At 44.5% G+C, this 16,607-nt stretch overlaps 3 protein-coding genes across 3 annotated transcripts; all 3 read right to left on the reverse strand.

Moving 5' to 3' along the window:
* Nucleotides 1–672: 672 nt before the first annotated feature.
* Nucleotides 673–4,211, reverse strand: LOC139215268 (tissue alpha-L-fucosidase-like). The gene is made up of 8 exons (XM_070846176.1): nt 3,826–4,211; nt 3,611–3,745; nt 3,022–3,159; nt 2,783–2,888; nt 2,497–2,697; nt 1,913–2,103; nt 1,426–1,525; nt 673–1,208 (listed from the first exon to the last, which is right to left on the reverse strand). Exons 1-8 carry the CDS (start codon nt 4,164–4,166, stop codon nt 1,074–1,076), a joined length of 1,347 nt encoding a protein of 448 aa, XP_070702277.1. The 5' UTR covers nt 4,167–4,211; the 3' UTR covers nt 673–1,073.
* A 4,788-nt stretch (nt 4,212–8,999) lies between these two features.
* On the reverse strand, nt 9,000–11,524 carry LOC139215857 (tissue alpha-L-fucosidase-like). Its single transcript, XM_070846890.1, has 7 exons — nt 11,163–11,524; nt 10,747–10,881; nt 10,307–10,550; nt 9,962–10,162; nt 9,461–9,651; nt 9,213–9,312; nt 9,000–9,137 (listed from the first exon to the last, which is right to left on the reverse strand). The coding sequence occupies exons 1-7, from the start codon at nt 11,522–11,524 to the stop codon at nt 9,000–9,002; spliced, it is 1,371 nt and encodes a 456-aa protein (XP_070702991.1).
* Nucleotides 11,525–12,055: 531 nt separating this feature from the next.
* zbtb8b (zinc finger and BTB domain containing 8B) lies at nt 12,056–15,834 on the reverse strand. Its single transcript, XM_070846225.1, has 5 exons — nt 15,746–15,834; nt 15,086–15,278; nt 13,698–14,613; nt 13,350–13,528; nt 12,056–12,827 (listed from the first exon to the last, which is right to left on the reverse strand). Exons 2-5 carry the CDS (start codon nt 15,257–15,259, stop codon nt 12,513–12,515), a joined length of 1,584 nt encoding a protein of 527 aa, XP_070702326.1. The 5' UTR covers nt 15,260–15,278; nt 15,746–15,834; the 3' UTR covers nt 12,056–12,512.
* Between the last annotated feature and the right edge of the window lie 773 nt (nt 15,835–16,607).

Here is a 16,607-nt window from a genome sequence, read left to right on the forward strand (position 1 = left end):
CCCCCTCTCTGCCTGTAGGAATTTGCAATGCAAATACCAAGCAGCAGGTTAAAAGAGAGGACAGAGAACAATTTAGCACTGGCATTCTGAGTCAAATGCACAATCCCCGCATGCATCCTCTTCCCAGGCAGGCCTAAACTCAGACTAACATTCATGCAAAAGCTGTGGAACTGCACTCCTTAACACAGCCCACTGCTACTGAATATACTGTAAAATGTCGGGCTGAGATTTAAGAACATGCGGCTGCAGGGTGAGAGAAGCAAGTTACGGGTCAAAGGTCAGGACTTGGTAAAAATAGAAGCGTGTGGGAGGTGAATGAGTAACGCGGTACTGGGGCACTTAAGGAAATGCTGGAAATAAAAGTGCTGCACAGATGATCAAAACATCCAGAATTAGCCTTCTAAGGTGACGAGAGTTGAAGAGTGTTTAAAGTGCCATTAGACACACTTTAAAGACAACTTTATGTCTTGACGTTGTTTTAAGGGACTCCAGTGTTTCAAGGGGCACTGTGGGGAAAAAGGTAGGAAAGTTGATCTAACATTTCTTAAACTTTACCAAAAGTCCAGAGCTTCTTCAGGAAAACATGAAGCTTTAACATCGCCAATATACTGTATATATACTGTATAACACAACACAGACAACAGACGAATCATATAACTTTTTATTAAAGCATTTTAAAAGGATACAGTAAAAAAATTTAAAAAGTGCTTTGTATGCAGTTTTTTTTATTTTTTATTTTAAAACAAACCACTTTCATTTCTAAAATGGCAATCAGACAGCTGAGTAGGTGTCAGGAAAGATTCACAAGCTGAACAGCAGATTTCACTTTTCATTCATAATCATTGAGTCATTAAAAACAACACCTTTAGTCCTCAAACCTCCAAAAGGAATCACTGAGGATGAGTGTGTCTTTCTTTAACTTTGGTAAAAATATGAATCCATTACACAAGCGCTGTCCCTTTAACTACAGTGCATACGTTTCCCCTTGTCCAACAAACATAATGAAAACCTGAGATGAACTAATTCTGAGCATTCAGCCTCATAGAGGTCAAACACTTCTGGGGTTTAAAGGCTCACAGGATGCCCTCCAGTTTGAGTGTCCAGGCTTGACCGGGGCTACAGGATAGTTCAGGCAGGAGGACAGTAAGGCCGCCACTGGGTTGGACGGGGGACCAGGATAAGGCATTTGGACTCCCCAACAAGAACACCTGCACAGGGTCCAAAAATCACTGATTTACTTTCTTACATGTCACACATGAGCAATCACACCTACATCCCCCTCCGTGAATTATCACCAAGCTTGGTTGTAAGATGCCATGTCGTCCCACAGCTCCTCACTAGTTAACAAAGTTACATTTCTTTTTGACGAGGCTTTACCGTTGAGTTTTATAACCCGTAAAAACGACACAGTCTCAGTCCGTTTACCTTGGTGACTATTGTTGGCGTGGGTCCCAATAGCTGCACTATGGACGCGGGAGGTTTGGCTGTCATGATGGCGTAGACAGTAGCTCCTTTAGATGTATACCTAGAAAAGCAGAGATGATAACTGCATCAGTTGTCTCCGTTTCAAGGCATCCTGTAGCTGAGTAGTTATGTTTTATTCCAGCTGAGAACCTTTGCTGCATGTTATTTCTTGCATTGCCAGACTGTATCTACGGGCACTTTTAAATTAAGGCAAAATACCAACAGCAGCAGCTCTTCCACTACAGAACTAAGTGGGGTTTGGCAGAGCAAATTCAAATTTAAAACTGAGCATGCAAACACCGCTTTCTGTCCACCTCTGTCTTCTATACGATGTGTGAACGAATCACGAGATAGACTGTACAGCTCCTGCATAGATGTGGAAATTCCCTTTTATAAATGTCAGGAACTACAGACCACAGGGGAAAAAAACGCTCCCTCTGCTTCTTACCAGACTGGCACAGTGGTGTTCTCAGTCTGGATCCTCCAGGGTTTGGAGGCGTAGATGGCCTCCCCGTTTATCTCCAGCCAGGCTCCAACACCCCTGAGCCTCTCCTCAAACACGGCTGGGATCATCCCATCAGGGGTGGGACCCACATTTAGAAGGTAGTTACCCCCCAGAGCCACAGTCTGAACCAGATCCTGTAACAGGAGCACGGAGGAGGAGGAGGAAAGAGACTCCTTACTGATCACAGTATTATTCCAATAAACATTTTTAAGCCGTGACAAACAAGAGGACTGACACGTTGTGTGCCGGGCTTAATTTTTTTGATCAGTAATTCTCTTGGTAGTGAAGACAACATCAAGGCACAGGTGACTTTGACTTAGGAAATTATGGATCAGCAAAGTGAGTGATTAAAAAAAGCAACCCTTCCTTCAGTAGATTAGACTGATCCCTGTGGGAATGCTGGTGCTGCTATGACAGACTTATGTTAGAAATTAGCCACAAATAACATAATAACCCTGTAGAAAAGGGCAGAGATGAAGTGGAGGCAGCCACATCAACTATGAAATAATACCATAAGACATCCTCACCTCTATAATAGTGGGTAAGTCCATCAGCTCACTCATCTTCATGTTTCTACGGTAACCCCATGAATATGTGTCCACAGACGTGCACTTCTCCCACTTGTGCTTGGGCAGCTGGCCTGGAGTGTACTTGTCTTCACAGTTATAGTAGCCACCGTGTTTGCAGGCGCAGCCAGCTCCCCATCTGTCATTGGTCACAACGGTATCCTAACACACGGGAGATCTGCTAAGTACACGCAGCCGCGCTGAAACATTTGGGTTTGTGTTGCTTCCTCGTTATAAAAACACTCACTCTGACGGGGCTGTCGTTGTAGAGCCAGGCCAGGAACTGGGTGGAGTTCCAGTAGGTGTCAGGCGCTTCCCAGTCCCCATCAGACCAGATCACCTCAGGTCTGTACCTGCAAGACAGGAAGACAAGGTTCAAACCGACTGTTGTGCAGGTGTATCGACATGTGTTTCATAATGTCTGATTTTATTACACTGCAATGTCGGTATTCAGGTCGGCTGATGGAGTAAATAAATGCTGCAGACCTTACGACCATGTTGTAAAGCTCTGGAAGTAGTTTATGCAGGACAAACTCCTGCGTTTTGAATCCATTCTTCTTGTCTGTCAGGTAGAGAGGGTGGAACCACTCATACAACGAGTTGTACAGTCCATAGTGCAATGACCTAAAGAGGGAAATGAATAACCTTCAAACCTGCCACTGAAGGCAATCAGGACCCATAAACCCAGCCACTAAAACTAAGATTAGTAATACGCCACAGAACAGAACAGCCCACGTCTCCTCCAAACAGCGTGTTAGGAGGTTAAAATGTCACATACACAGGCTTTTTTTTTTATGCTGTGTGTCTATGTGTTATTTTGCTTTGCATTTTTGCTGTTCTTTTACAGCGTGTGCTTTTATATAGAAAAATATAATAACTATCAATGATGAGAAAGGTACATGGTGTAGAAATGTTTTTAACACCCTAAATAGAAACTGCTTATAGCAACAACACCAAAACAAGAGTCACTCAACCCTCTTTAATCCATGGAGCATTCTGAGTCTCTATCATGTCTACATGCTAACAAATAGCTGTACTCACCCTGAGCTTCAGCACTAAACATTTGATGGCCCACCTGTTGCGCACTGCCTCTCCCAGGTCTCCCACCAGGTCCCTGTGAGGACCAGTATCCACTGAATTCCAGTTCCAGGAGTTTGGAGACTCCCAGTTGGTAAATCCCTCGTGGTGTTTGGCAGTCAGGACCACGTACCTGCAGCGAGGACAGTGTGCATGAAGCTTGTCTGCTAACAGATGCTTTGTACCGACATGCTGTCGCGGACATACACTCACTTGGCTCCGGCAGCCTTGAAGATGTCCGCCCAGTCCTCCGGGTTGAAGAACTGGGCGTGAAACTGGGGCGCAAACTCCGGGTAGCTGAACCCGGGCGGGTAGTTCCTCGCCATGTAGTCCACGCACCTCCGGTCCGGAGGCTGCTGGCCCTGCCAGTGCCACCAGAACCACTCGCTGCCGAACCCGGGGACGGAAAACACCCCCCAGTGGATGAAGATCCCCACCTTGGCCTCGTCGTACCATGAAGGCAGCGGTCTGGAGTCCAAGCTGCTCCAGTCCGCAGAGTACCGAGCCGCTGTCAGAGCGACGGCGGCACCGACGAGGACAAACACGGACAGCATGGCTGCAGCAGGACGGAGCCCTCTGGGGAACTAAAGAACACCTGCGATCATGGAGAGGTCATCCAGCTGTGCGGCTCACTTTGTGTTAGGTGTGCAGTGTCCTATCATGTGACAGCGATCACGTGTTTTTCTTTTTTTTCTTTTTTTTTTTTTTTAAATGTAACTTTATTTAACATGTGATCACAACATGGGGCTGCACACTGATGATGGATGACACCTCATAACCCATCAAACAAGTCTGTTTAGGCCCATGTTTATTCTGTTACCTATTTGTTGTAAAGTCAATGTTTAACATGGAGGTCAGACTGGTTTAGCGCCTCCCCTTCATGCTGAAGTTGTGTTGGAAAAATACTGTATTCTTTATCTATTTTTTGTCAGCCTACAACTCAGCTACACAATAAAAAATGTGTAAATGCTGATATCTAAAATACCTGCCACGTGATTTTATGGTATGGTCGTGATATTCTTAGTAAGACAGCAATCAATAAATGCAAAGCGGTGTCTGTGGCTGTCACAGGACAGTAATAAACTTGCCAATCATATGATCTGAATGACATGATTGGACCACATTGGCTATCTGCCCACGTACCTGCCTACTTGCGTGCATGCACGCTCATTGCAAATGACCAGAGACTTCCACAAGGCTAAAGTTAGTGAGCTAGACACACTGGAATGGTGGAGAAAGTGTGGCCAAAATCACGGCTCATTGACAGACTGTTGTGAGCTGAGCAGAAGAATGAAAAAGCTGCGGTTCACACATTTGTTACAACATTTGCTAACCAAACATCCATGGAGCTAACCCCTGAGCACAAAGCACAGCCTCTGAACACAGTGGGCAGTTAGTCTGAGCTACAAGTAATGTTGGGTTTATGTTGTAAATCAGGAGGTCCGGCAAAGCAGGGTGCTATTAAGGCCCTGGGGCACAGATCCCACATCATATCCTCACATCCACATTTCTGGATCCGACAGATTCAACTTACATCAGTTGATCCAGATGTCAAAGCACCATAAAAGAGTGATCCACACTGAATGTGGCCACATTTTTGTTTGTGCACACCTATGTTGTATTGATGTCAGCCTGAAATTGTGGCAGTGTGTTAATACTCCAGGTGCTCACTGTTAATGGATCGGTGTTTGGTAGCAGAGGAGTGTCTGTGCCTCAGGGGATGTCTTTACCCACAGACTGGCAGCTTCTAGCCACTCTGCCACCAGTGTGGACAGCACCCAGAGCTCCCCCCTGATCCTCTCTCCTGTTAAACAGTACATGGCATTAAACCTTATGGCAGCCCGTCCTTCCTGCCATCCAGGAGCTGTAACATGTGCATGTTGGCATGACTCCTGATTTCTGATGAACATGATAAGTAATAACAGGAAATGGCCCTTTGTTTCCTCGTGATAGCAACATGATATAGTCAATATCAACCAGTCTATGTCTCGATATAACAACATTAATAACTCGTGAGATAAATAAATAATAGCACGCACGACTTCTCGGCTTCCGTAGGATGTCATATGTTCTTTTTTTTCTTCTAGTTTTCACTTTGTTGCTGTTTTACTGTAATGTAATGTAATACATAAATACCTGATAAGCAAATATGGCCGAAGAAGAAATCGCGACGCCAACTGAGGAGGGCGACAATATGCATTCATTGAGCCTAATGTGCCAGACACCACAGAAGAAGAATGATTATTTACGACTTTGTTTTGTTTTAGCAGAAGGTGGGGGTGGGGGATGTCTGCGGTGCTCCTCGGAGGTCCCCGCCGGACTTAGCGGACCACTCATGGGGAAGTCGCGGGATTTAAGTGAGTTTGAGCGGGGTATGATCGTGGGAGCGCGGCGTGCCGGCTGCAGCATCTCGGAGACAGTGAGCCGGCTGGGCTTCTCCAAGACCGCAGTGTCCCGGGTTTACAGGGAATGGTGCGAGAAGCAGAAAACCTCCAGTCACCGGGGGTCCTGCGGGAGGAAACGCCTCGTCGATGACAGCGGCGAGAGGAGGATGGAGCGAGTGGTGGAGGCGAACAACCACGCCACGACCGTGCAGATCCAGGCGCTGTACAACAGCAGCAGCAGCGGGCAGGACAAGCCCATCTCTCTGACCACCACCCGGCGGACCCTGAAGCGGCTGGGCTACAGCCGCAGGGCGCAGCGCCGGGACTCCCTCGTCCTGGCCGGGCTGGACGCTCTGGCTGCGTACACGTCCTGCCCCCCGGAGCAGCTGGACACCCTGACGGAGGGTGACCCGGACCCACGGGTCCAGTCCTCCGCGGACGACAAAGACACATGAAGGATGCGGTGAAGAACTGGATCTGATCCCAAAGACAGCTGACAGTTAACAGAAGTGTGTACAAACAGAAGTTATACATCTGTATAGAGAGTTTGGAAAAAAAAAAAAAATCAAAAACACAAGTGAATTTTACAAAAAAGCATTGTCCTTATGTATTTTGCAAATTTTAACCTTTTTTTTCTATTTATGAGGCCACATTCAAACTGGTCTGGAAGAAAGTCATTCCATTTCTTCACTTAAAAATGTGTGTATGCTGTAGTGGGATCATTCTCTCCTCAGACTCTGTTAAGATCTATAATATCTGTATGGTTGTGTAATTACAATGAAAGAACAGATTGCAAATATTTTACATTTTCTCAAAATAGTCAGAAGAATATTCAACATACTCTGTAAACCTCAACAACACAATATTTATTATGGCTATTCCAAAGGTTTATTTCAGTATTTATAGTCTTGATGTGTATATAAATACATTTTACATTTAGGACCATGGAAATGAATAAATAATGGATTCAGTAGTTCTCAGAGCTGTATTTCTGGCAGCATGGAGAGGGTGTTAAAACAGTATTTAGACCTCTGTTGTATATAAAGTTTACAACAAATCTATTTAAACAGAGAATAATACATTTTCTTTATGGGATATGGGAGGTCGCATGTGTGGGGGCATTTATGAGTACGAGCCTTTTCAGGTTTGTGTTTCCACGTCCAAACACCATGAAGGATTCACAAAACGGACCTCAGGAGTATCTAAAAACTTAAACTCAATGGATGTGGATCGTCACCGGGACCTGGTGGGAGAACTGGCTGCATCTGGATTCGTTCTATGACTGAATGCAGGAATGAATTCTCTAAATCTTTAATGAGTCAGGCTGGAAATAGTCGGCATAAAATTAGGGCTGAACTAAAGTGTGTGTTCACTCATTTTTCTCTGCCAGCAGGTCACTGCGCTTGGGTCTCTACCACTCTCTACCTGAATGGTACTGTCCCCCTTTTCTTGTTGGACCAAGCCTCCACATTCAAGACTCAGAAACCTTATCCCATGTGGTCTGATGTGGACTGGGATGCACCAGATACCTGGGTGGAAAGCCATGCTGTTTCTAGCCTGGCTCTGCACTGGCGGCCTGGTCAAGGTGAGACTCATTGGGGGCTCGTCTACACGTCCCCATGTTCACATTTCCTCACACCAAGTTGAATCACAAGTTGCATTTTAAAAAATGAGAGAAAAGAAGTTCTTTAGTTTTTTTGTTTTTCTGTGGATAAAGACTCATTCATGATGTGGTGGTTACCAGCAAACTTGTAAATCTCTTTCCTCAGTGTCTGGGGAGAGGCTGGATGGAAGTCATGTGTTTGTTCACTGTGGTTAAAAGCCCATTTTTAAAGGGTTAAAGTTAAATGTGTCCAGTATCCTCTTTGTGTGTGTATTGGACATTAGCTTGTGGCTTATTTTCCTTTTTAGATTTACATCTTAGATTTTCTTCCTATATCTGTCCTCTGTGGGAGACATGGCACAGAGGCCTTTATTTATCATAACACTCTGCTTACAGTTTATTTGAGTCATTATTTTAAAAAAAACTTTATTAACAACACAGTGATATTATAATACAAATAATGGAGAGGGGGGGGGGGCAGAAATACAATCCTAAAATGTAAACAGATACATATTTCAGAAATTAAGAGAAAGACAGAAAAAAGAAATATTGCAAAGCTTTTTTGTTTTTAAATACTTTACAGACAGAATCATAGAAATATAACATATCAATAGATTATACATGGAAATAAAACCAGTGTCTGTTGGGAAAAAGAAGAAATCTGGCCTTGTGAATATGCTGTTTGCCCAAAAGACATTTTTTAAATGAATTCTATCAACTAGTCTAAAAAAAGTAAATGAGAAACAGACACAACCTTATTTTTGCTGAAGGAACATAAAGGGGGAACATTGGTTCTAATTTAATTGTGAAATGAATTCATCGTGCAGATAGAGCGTGTGTAAAATTTTAATATGATTTTCTTTAACCATACTGGGAACAAAAAATTAAAATAAATTCAGTCCAAAAGGTTCCTGCTCTTGTGCAGTCTGATCATGCCTGTTGGACAGAGTCTACATAGGTAGGTAGATCCTCTAGCCTGGAATCTCCAGACCAATTTCGCAAATGCAAATTAGTCTGGAGCCTCATTTTCAATTTCCGAGGGATATTATGAACGGGCGCAGAACAAAATGGCTGTGGAAACACAACAATAATGTTTAGGCTACTTGAAGCTCCTTTTGAAGGAACAAATGGATACGATCAGCCAGCTGGCTAGTGGTTAAAACACGTCCACACTTTGCATTGATAGTAAACAAATTAAGCAGGGTTGCAGAGGACCCTCACAGCAAATACCATAAAATGTTGTGTTTTCTGCTGTGAGCTTAGACTGCATTTTAATATCACTGTGCATAGTAAATCATGTGTAACCACTTAAATCCCATTGATCGCTTAATTTACAATTACACACACGCAAAGTAGACACGGCCCTTGACCGAAAACTACTTGACTTTGACTCTCTGATGTTAGACTACTCCCTCCAGTTTCAGAGACCAGGCGTTTCCAGGAGATACAGGCATAGCGGGCATAACAATGATCAGCCCAGCTGTTTGAGTCACTGGCGCCCACTTCAGCGGTACATCAGGATAGTCCAGAAGTGAAACCTGTGGATGTGAAAGCGTCGTTAGTGTGAAGGTAAATGGAAGTAAGCTTTATGGGTTTACAGATGTAAAGCTTACTTTTGTGGCCTCAGACGTCTTTGGTGATGTCAGCAGAAGTTGTTGTTTGGACGGCCATCCAAGGATTATGGCATAAACTGTGTTGTTTTTGGCAGTATACCTAAAATAGGAGCAAAACAGGGGCTAGAGGCAAGCTACTGCAGGATTTGCATCGTTTTACATTGCAAATTTGGTGAGGCTGCTGCCACTGCAACCTGGCCCTGGAAAAGCAGGAAAAGGAATTAAAAAAAAGAAATTCCCAATCTCACCAGACAGTGACAGTGCTGTTCTCCATCTGGACCCTCCAGGGTTTGGACGCGTAGATGGCCTCTCCATTAATCTCCAACCAGGCGCCGAGTCCCCTCAGCCTCTCCTCAAACACCGGGGCAATCATGCCGTCTGCATTTGGCCCGATGTTCAGCAGGTAGTTACCGCCCATTGCCACCACATACGCCAAGTCCTGAGGACAGTGTCAGACTAAAGCGAGAGCACCAAATATGCTGAATAATACAGATTATTGTGTTCTGATTCTTATGGCCTTATGGAGTAACATTGCCTGCAGGCAAGCATATGCATGACATCTGCAGGTGTGGCTGAGCAAACACTGGCAACAAAAAAGACCTGCTGGAGTCAGGAACCAACTCAGACACAAATACAGCAGGTCCGTGCACTTTATTATGGCACTAGGCGACCAGCAGGGAGAGAGCTGGTGAATCATCGCAGGACGACCGGACAAATATCAGATATAGGTTCATACTGTGACCTTTCACCTTTATGATTGACGGCAGGTCCATGAGCTCCCTTAGCTTCATGTCTCTTCGGTAGCCCCAGGAACGCGTGTCGATGGACTGGCATTTCTCCCATTTGTGGTCTGGAAGTTCACCAGGCGTGTACCTGTCAGCACAGTTGTAGTAGCCTCCATGTTTGCAGTAGCAGCCCTTACCCCACCTGTCATTGGTGACCACCACATCCTGCAGAAATTCATGAGAAAAAAGACTAGAGAAGTTCTTTTCACACGTCTAAAAAGCCGCTCATGATTCAGCTTAGTGTGAGAAAGGAACACGAGGATGTGATGAGTGAAAGTGCTCTGGTGAAACTTGTAAACTCTCTCTTACCTTGACCGGGCTGTCGTTGTAGAGCCAGGCCAAAAACTGGGTTGAGTTCCAGTAGGTGTCTGGTGCATCCCAGTCGCCGTCAGACCAGATCAGATCAGGTCTGTACGCCATCACGAGGTCCACTAGCTCTGGGAGAGTCTTAAGGGCTACAAAATTCTGAGTCTTGAATCCGAAGGCCTTGTCCAACAAGTACAGGGGATTGTACCATTCATACAGAGAGTGGTAGAGACCCAAGCGCAGGGACCTGTTGGAGTGAACACACACCTCAGCTTAGCCCTGTTTTTATGCCACCTATAGATGACCCTGATCAGTGACATATTTTCTCATGTGAATCAGTCATTTTACACATCGTATCTTACTGTCACACACTTAACTTCCCTTTCTTCGGCTGCTCTACAGCCTTGTCATAAGAGATTTTTTAAGGAATCACACACTCTCACCTCTTTCTCACAGCTGCAGCCAGTTCTCCCACCAGGTCCCGATGAGGACCCACATCCACTGAGTTCCAGTTCCAAGAGCCTGCTGAGGGCCAGTTTGTGAATCCCTCATGGTGTTTGGATGTGAACACCACATACCTGTAAAAGCACGTTCACATGACACATTTCTGTGAAAGGGAGGTGATCGGGACTCTGTTTGAAATATTCTGCTAAATTGATGACATGTTGAATGATACAGATTAGTGTATTTTGATTATTTTGCCTTGAATAACGTTGTCTGCAAGCATATACATGACATCTGCAGGTGTGGCTGAACAAACACAAGGAACAAAAGAGGCTTGCTGCAGTCAGAAACCGACTCAGCGGGTTTATGGAACTGTGTGACCATCAGGTAGCAGGGACAGAGCTGCTGACCATACCTGGCTCCAGAGGCTTTGAATATTTCCGCCCAGTTATCCGGATCGAAGAATTCTGCGCGAAACTCGGGCGCGAAATCTGTGTATTTAAAGTCCGGCGGGTAGTTTCTCTGCATAAACTCAACTTCTTCTGCGCGCTTTTCCGACTGCCACCAGTACCAGAACCACTCACTGTACTGCCCGAAGGCAGGGACCGAAAAGACCCCCCAGTGGACGAAGATCCCGACCTTGGCCTCGTCGAACCACTGAGGCAGAGGTCTGGCGTCCAGGCTGCTCCAGTTTGCCGCGTAGCGCGCTGAGCATCCCGGTCCCAGCGTGAGAAGGGGGGTCAGACAGATCAGAGGTGTGATACATGAGGGAAGCATCTCCAGTGTCCTGATCCTCCTGAGCCGATCAACAAACTCTTAATGACCTGCGCACAGGTAGACCCCCACAGGTGACTGTCTCTGCCTGTCTAACATGTGCACCACACCTGAATAGTGATGTGGAAACAACTTGTATATTCGCCCTCTGGTGGCACAATACCCACATAGGACAACATCCACCCCCCCTTAGATTCAACTCAGTATTTACCAATTTTGTGCAATTCAAATAAAATAGAATATAAAAAATTGAAAATATAGAAATTAAAAGGGGTGTTTTGATTTATCTAATTATACACTGTCAGTTGCTTCCTTGGTGCAAAAGTGTGTGATTTAAGTGATCACTGTCAGATTTCTCATGACTGAAAAATCTTTTTTTTTTTTCTCTGAAAATGACTCAACCGCTAGAGGGCGTCAAAGAGCCTTTATATCGCAATATTGCAGGTTGATCATTTGGAGCAAATCCATGATAAACAGCAGTGAAAAGTACATAAAGCACATAGACATACAAAGTGTGATAAAAGGAAATATGTCCACAATTACACAGCACGTTTATTGCAACTACAGCCCCGGTTAAAACCACAAAGCTCATTTGATCTGTGAGCCTTTCGGGGACCAAAACAAGGCATGTAACCACAGTCTATGTCTGCAACAAGCTACTTTGTCTATTCTCTGTACAGTTGAGAAAAATCCAGAAAATTTAACTCATGTACTCGTTATGTACAGCACATGCAGGGAAAGTTGGATTTTACTGACAGTGCAAAGACGTGCAGGAAATAAAAAGACCACATTTATAATTTAAAAACAAAAACAATCCATTTACTTCCAGGCAAATTATTGGAGCACCAGTTAGAAGAACACATCTTGTGATTACAAATGAGTCAATAGATAATTACAGTAATAACTTAACGATAACGATATGGCCACAGTTAACTCGAACAGTAAAACGGTTCAAGGATTGGCTTCTCTCTCCGAGTACAGTGGGTCAGATTCACAGTGTGTGACCTACATCAGCGCAGACAGCCAGCTGCCTTTCAAGCATCTGTTTCTCTACCAAGTCCTCCACTCTGCCAACCTCCACCTCATCTACGTCGTCCATAAAACTGGACCAATCCGTGCCCCCGTCTGCACGTTCCATGGGCTCTGGTTGGCTGGTGGCGTGAACGGGGGCGGATTCATCATGAGTGGTGGTCACACAGTTGCAGCTGTCGCAGATGCCGAAGCGCCTGAGTCCCGGCGAAACACTGGATCCAGTGAAGGTTCGCCTGCAGCTTTTACACGACACTGGCCAGTAGTGCCTGTGGACCTGTTAATGGCCGACAGAGTGAGAGAGACGGCACTGTGTGAATCATTTTGCACGGCAACACCAACTTTTAGATTATTATAAGTGAAGAATAACAACAGAGGAGCCAAAAGATTTACTGCTGTCATTATGCTTGCTTCACTTTACACAAACCACAAGCAACCGGGGAAAAAACTTAAAGAATTTAAAAACACTCGATTAAAGAGTGAGATGACTAATGACTGTTTACAACTAACTGCTTGCAATTACTGGTTTTAACTGGTTTTGTACAAACCATTTTGTTACTATGCATTTCTGACAATACACTTCTACTTCAACCAAGACAAAATACAACAATGAAATAGTTACCACTCTGCAATTTCCCACAGCAACTTAAATACACTAGTGGGTTTAAAAAAGTCATTAATCAAAATAAGAACAATGAAACAGCTCCTATATCAGAAGCTACAATACTCTCTGAGGCCTACGCTGGCACAACGTAATATAAACTAGGCTGATAATCTTGCAGTCACACTGAGTTCTTACACTGAGGGCGTGGCTCCGTAGGTGCTCCTGTCTCGTGAACCTTTTGCCGCACATGGGACAAGGGAAGGGCCTCTCTCCTGTGTGACAACGGATGTGTCTCTTCATGATTCCCTTCTGCTTGGCAGTGTACGGGCAGAATGGGCACTTGTGGAGTTTCACTGGCACTACCAAACCATCACCTGCAGGGGGAGGGAGAGGCCAACGGTTCAGATTTACCTCAACAGGACAGCACTGCAAAATGTCCACCATAGCATTAGTTTTAAGATGTGTTTTGTTTTTTTAAACCTCCAGGGAGATGTTTGTCAGCCTGAGCCATTTACGTGAGCTTAGATTGATCTTGCCAATTACCTGTGTCCTCTCCAAGCCAATCTGACTGGATCTCCATGATAGATGTTCCCACAAACCCTAAACTTTCCTCCATTCTGCCTCCTCCTGTGTTGCTACCTAGTCCTTGAGTAAAGCGCTGCCCCACTCTGTCCCCAAGAGGACTGGGGCCTTCACCTCTGGCCAGCATCTCCATCAGCTGCCTGGTATTAAAGGAAGGGCTGTATCCTAAGGGAGAGCGCTCATTGGACGGAGAGGGACTTGGCGGAAGTAGCCTGCTATGATGAGGGTTATGGAGAGAGGGCCCAGGATATGAGACCAGATCTTTGGTGTCAGGGGACTCCATAAGCTCCTCATCTGGGTCGTACTCTATCTTGGGGTTCACTAATTCTGGTGTCAAAGCGGACGATGAAGAGGATGAGAGGTTAGTCTGATCCATGTGTCCCTTCTGTCCTTCACTCCTGGATGCATATTCCTCTCTGGAATGGTAGCTGCTGTCCATGTCCTGGCTAGTGCCTGGAGTTGTGGCGACAGGGATAGACAAGGGAGTTCTACCTGAGGTCACAGACTCTGGACATAAGCCCGACCCTCTATCTGCCTCTGCAACCTGCGAACGTGGCTCCGCAGCCCCTGCACCACTGGAGTTTGTCGCAGCAGGACTGCCGCTGTCTGCAGGACCCACCCCTCCATCCTGCGCCTGGTCTTCCTTCACTGTGTTCCTCTCCTTCTCCTTGTTACATATTTCCAAAGATGAGCGGATATATCCCTTGCAGAAGTTCACCAGATCCGTCATCTGCAGGTAGCTGGCGGCTGACATCACTTCAATGACATTTCTTCTGTTCAGGGCCAAGCGGCCAGAGTAGAGGAAGTCCAGAATAATAGAGAAGGCATCAGCTGTCACAATGTCCAACGATGCTGTGCTGTAGCGCTGTCCATTATCCTGAAAACAGATGTATTGAGAAGACAATTTAGGACTTTGACTCCATCAAAACACTCATTTTGCTGTTAATCAAACTAGATAGTGAAACAAAGTCAGTTTTGTTAAGTCAATATTTTGGAATCTTGGTCCATAATCAGTCTTTAACTGTAATAAGATTTAGAAAGAGCAACAAAGCATTGATTTTGGTCAGTTCGATGTGTAATTTCTGATAAATGTATTAACTTTGTATCGTAAAGGCATACTGGATGCCCTGACAAGCTCAGCAATGCAAGACCTGCAAGAACAATGGAGAATCGGCTTGTGAAGCAGATGCATAAAACTATTCTAACATTTCTACACATTAAAGTAATCAATGAAACCCCACTAATAAGTACATCATCACAGCCCAATCACCACATTTGTTTCTAGGAAGGCTCAACCAAAACTCCTAGAAAAGCAAACACGGGGAGGCAGTGATATAAGCTGTTCTCACCTGTAGATAGTGAACCAGAAGAGCCCTGAAATAGCCACTCCCAGCAAACAGCACATTACGATGGGCCTTGAAGACGCGGCCTTCAACAAGGATGCTGCAGTCACAGAAGAAGTCTCTCTTCCGCTGCTCATTGAGCTCGAACAGCAGTTTGGGCAGGTAGCAAGGCACTTCCATGTCTCCACCTCAGTGAGCCCTGCCAGGGGGAGGTGAGACAGAGACAATGATTTCAGGATGTGTGAGTTTAAAAAGGATTGATTTAAAACTTGGTGATCTTGTGTGACACTTGACTTTAAACATCTTGTTCAGGAGGACATTTCTCCGCTTTATACACATTAATGTGATTATTACAGTACTGAGTCAAAATTGGTTAAAGGGAAAGAGGGAAAGTTTAAATAACGTTTAAAAAACAAGGCATAAACATATAAACGCCAAAGCAAATACATCAGAGGATAAGGAATACTTTGACGGAGGAAATAAAAGGAGAGGACAACAGTCAAGCAGCTCCACTTTGTCTTTGCTAACAAGCTAACCGGTGGTGCTAGCGCTAGTAGCTAGTTGGTGACACTTTCTTAAACAAAACGGCAGATTGACAACACCGACAGCACTAAAACAAGCGTGGTGACACACAGTGAGAATAAAAGACATATAGTACGGTCTCACCTGTGTAATTACGCAACTGAACGTGAGAAACCCGTTATCATAAGACAGAGGAAGGCATTAGCCAGGCTCATTGTCCCTTGTCAACATTAGCCAACAACTTCCGCCTTTAGCATTTAGTGACGTGTATTCTATCTATCCAATCAGTGGCCGGCGGAGGCGGAGTCCGAGCGACTCGGGGCTGCTAGATGTCCAGTGAACCTGTATGTGGGTTTAATGACCTTCATGTTGGTAACATCCCCTATTAGTAATTGATTTGTAGCACAGAAGACATTGGTAAAACTTAAGGCAGTGACATGCAGGTACAATCAGACACACAAATGAAATGTAATTTGGTCTAAATGAAAGTATCCTCTTTGTATAATGTAATGTGACAACAGGACTTTCAGGACTATCTGGTGGTGAGATCACAAAATATGGGAAAGTCCCAGGTTTGTCCCCAAGTAAGATACTTCTTGTCGAAGGAAGATACAGATGCAGTTTTTGTGATTAAATTGCATAGTTTGTACTGACTGATAGGCTGTATTTCATCAACGTTTCTTTGAAATCGTGGTATAACCCTGCTACATGGCAAATTAATTGTATACTAGATTGATTTATTAATCAATTACAATCTAAAGAAATGTATTTCAGAAAATACAATTTGAAATACCAAAATCACAAATTATCTTTCAATATGATCTTTAATTTAGTCTATAAACCAGGCCTCCAGCATTTAATTTTTCCCATAGACGCAGGAAAACTGGCTACTTTAAGAGGAAATTCATTGAAGCATTTAGAATAGAGACATATTAACATTAAATACTGCTTCAATTCCCGTCTGCTTTAATTTAATTCATTTAAAACAAGCCTCAGATACATAATG

Source organism: Pempheris klunzingeri, chromosome 16 (genome assembly GCF_042242105.1).
Source record: "Pempheris klunzingeri isolate RE-2024b chromosome 16, fPemKlu1.hap1, whole genome shotgun sequence".
NCBI lineage: Eukaryota > Metazoa > Chordata > Actinopteri > Acropomatiformes > Pempheridae > Pempheris > Pempheris klunzingeri.

Excerpts from the sequence above, each read along its gene's own strand:
- LOC139215268 (XM_070846176.1), bottom strand. The coding sequence starts at position 4,166 with ATGCTGTCCGTGTTTGTCCTCGTCGGTGCCGCCGTCGCTCTGACAGCG. Across the intron at positions 2,698-2,782 it reads ACAACGACAGCCCCGTCAGA|GATACCGTTGTGACCAATGA; the intron begins GTGAGTGTTTTT and ends CCCGTGTGTTAG. Across the intron at positions 1,209-1,425 it reads CGCCAACAATAGTCACCAAG|GTGTTCTTGTTGGGGAGTCC; the intron begins GTAAACGGACTG and ends GACCCTGTGCAG.
- LOC139215857 (XM_070846890.1), bottom strand. The coding sequence starts at position 11,524 with ATGCTTCCCTCATGTATCACACCTCTGATCTGTCTGACCCCCCTTCTC. Across the intron at positions 9,313-9,460 it reads AACAGCACTGTCACTGTCTG|GTATACTGCCAAAAACAACA; the intron begins GTGAGATTGGGA and ends CTCCTATTTTAG. Across the intron at positions 9,138-9,212 it reads AGACGTCTGAGGCCACAAAA|GTTTCACTTCTGGACTATCC; the intron begins GTAAGCTTTACA and ends TCACATCCACAG.
- zbtb8b (XM_070846225.1), bottom strand. The coding sequence starts at position 15,259 with ATGGAAGTGCCTTGCTACCTGCCCAAACTGCTGTTCGAGCTCAATGAG. Across the intron at positions 14,614-15,085 it reads TTCTGGTTCACTATCTACAG|GATAATGGACAGCGCTACAG; the intron begins GTGAGAACAGCT and ends ATCTGTTTTCAG. Across the intron at positions 13,529-13,697 it reads TTGGCTTGGAGAGGACACAG|GTGATGGTTTGGTAGTGCCA; the intron begins GTAATTGGCAAG and ends CTCCCCCTGCAG.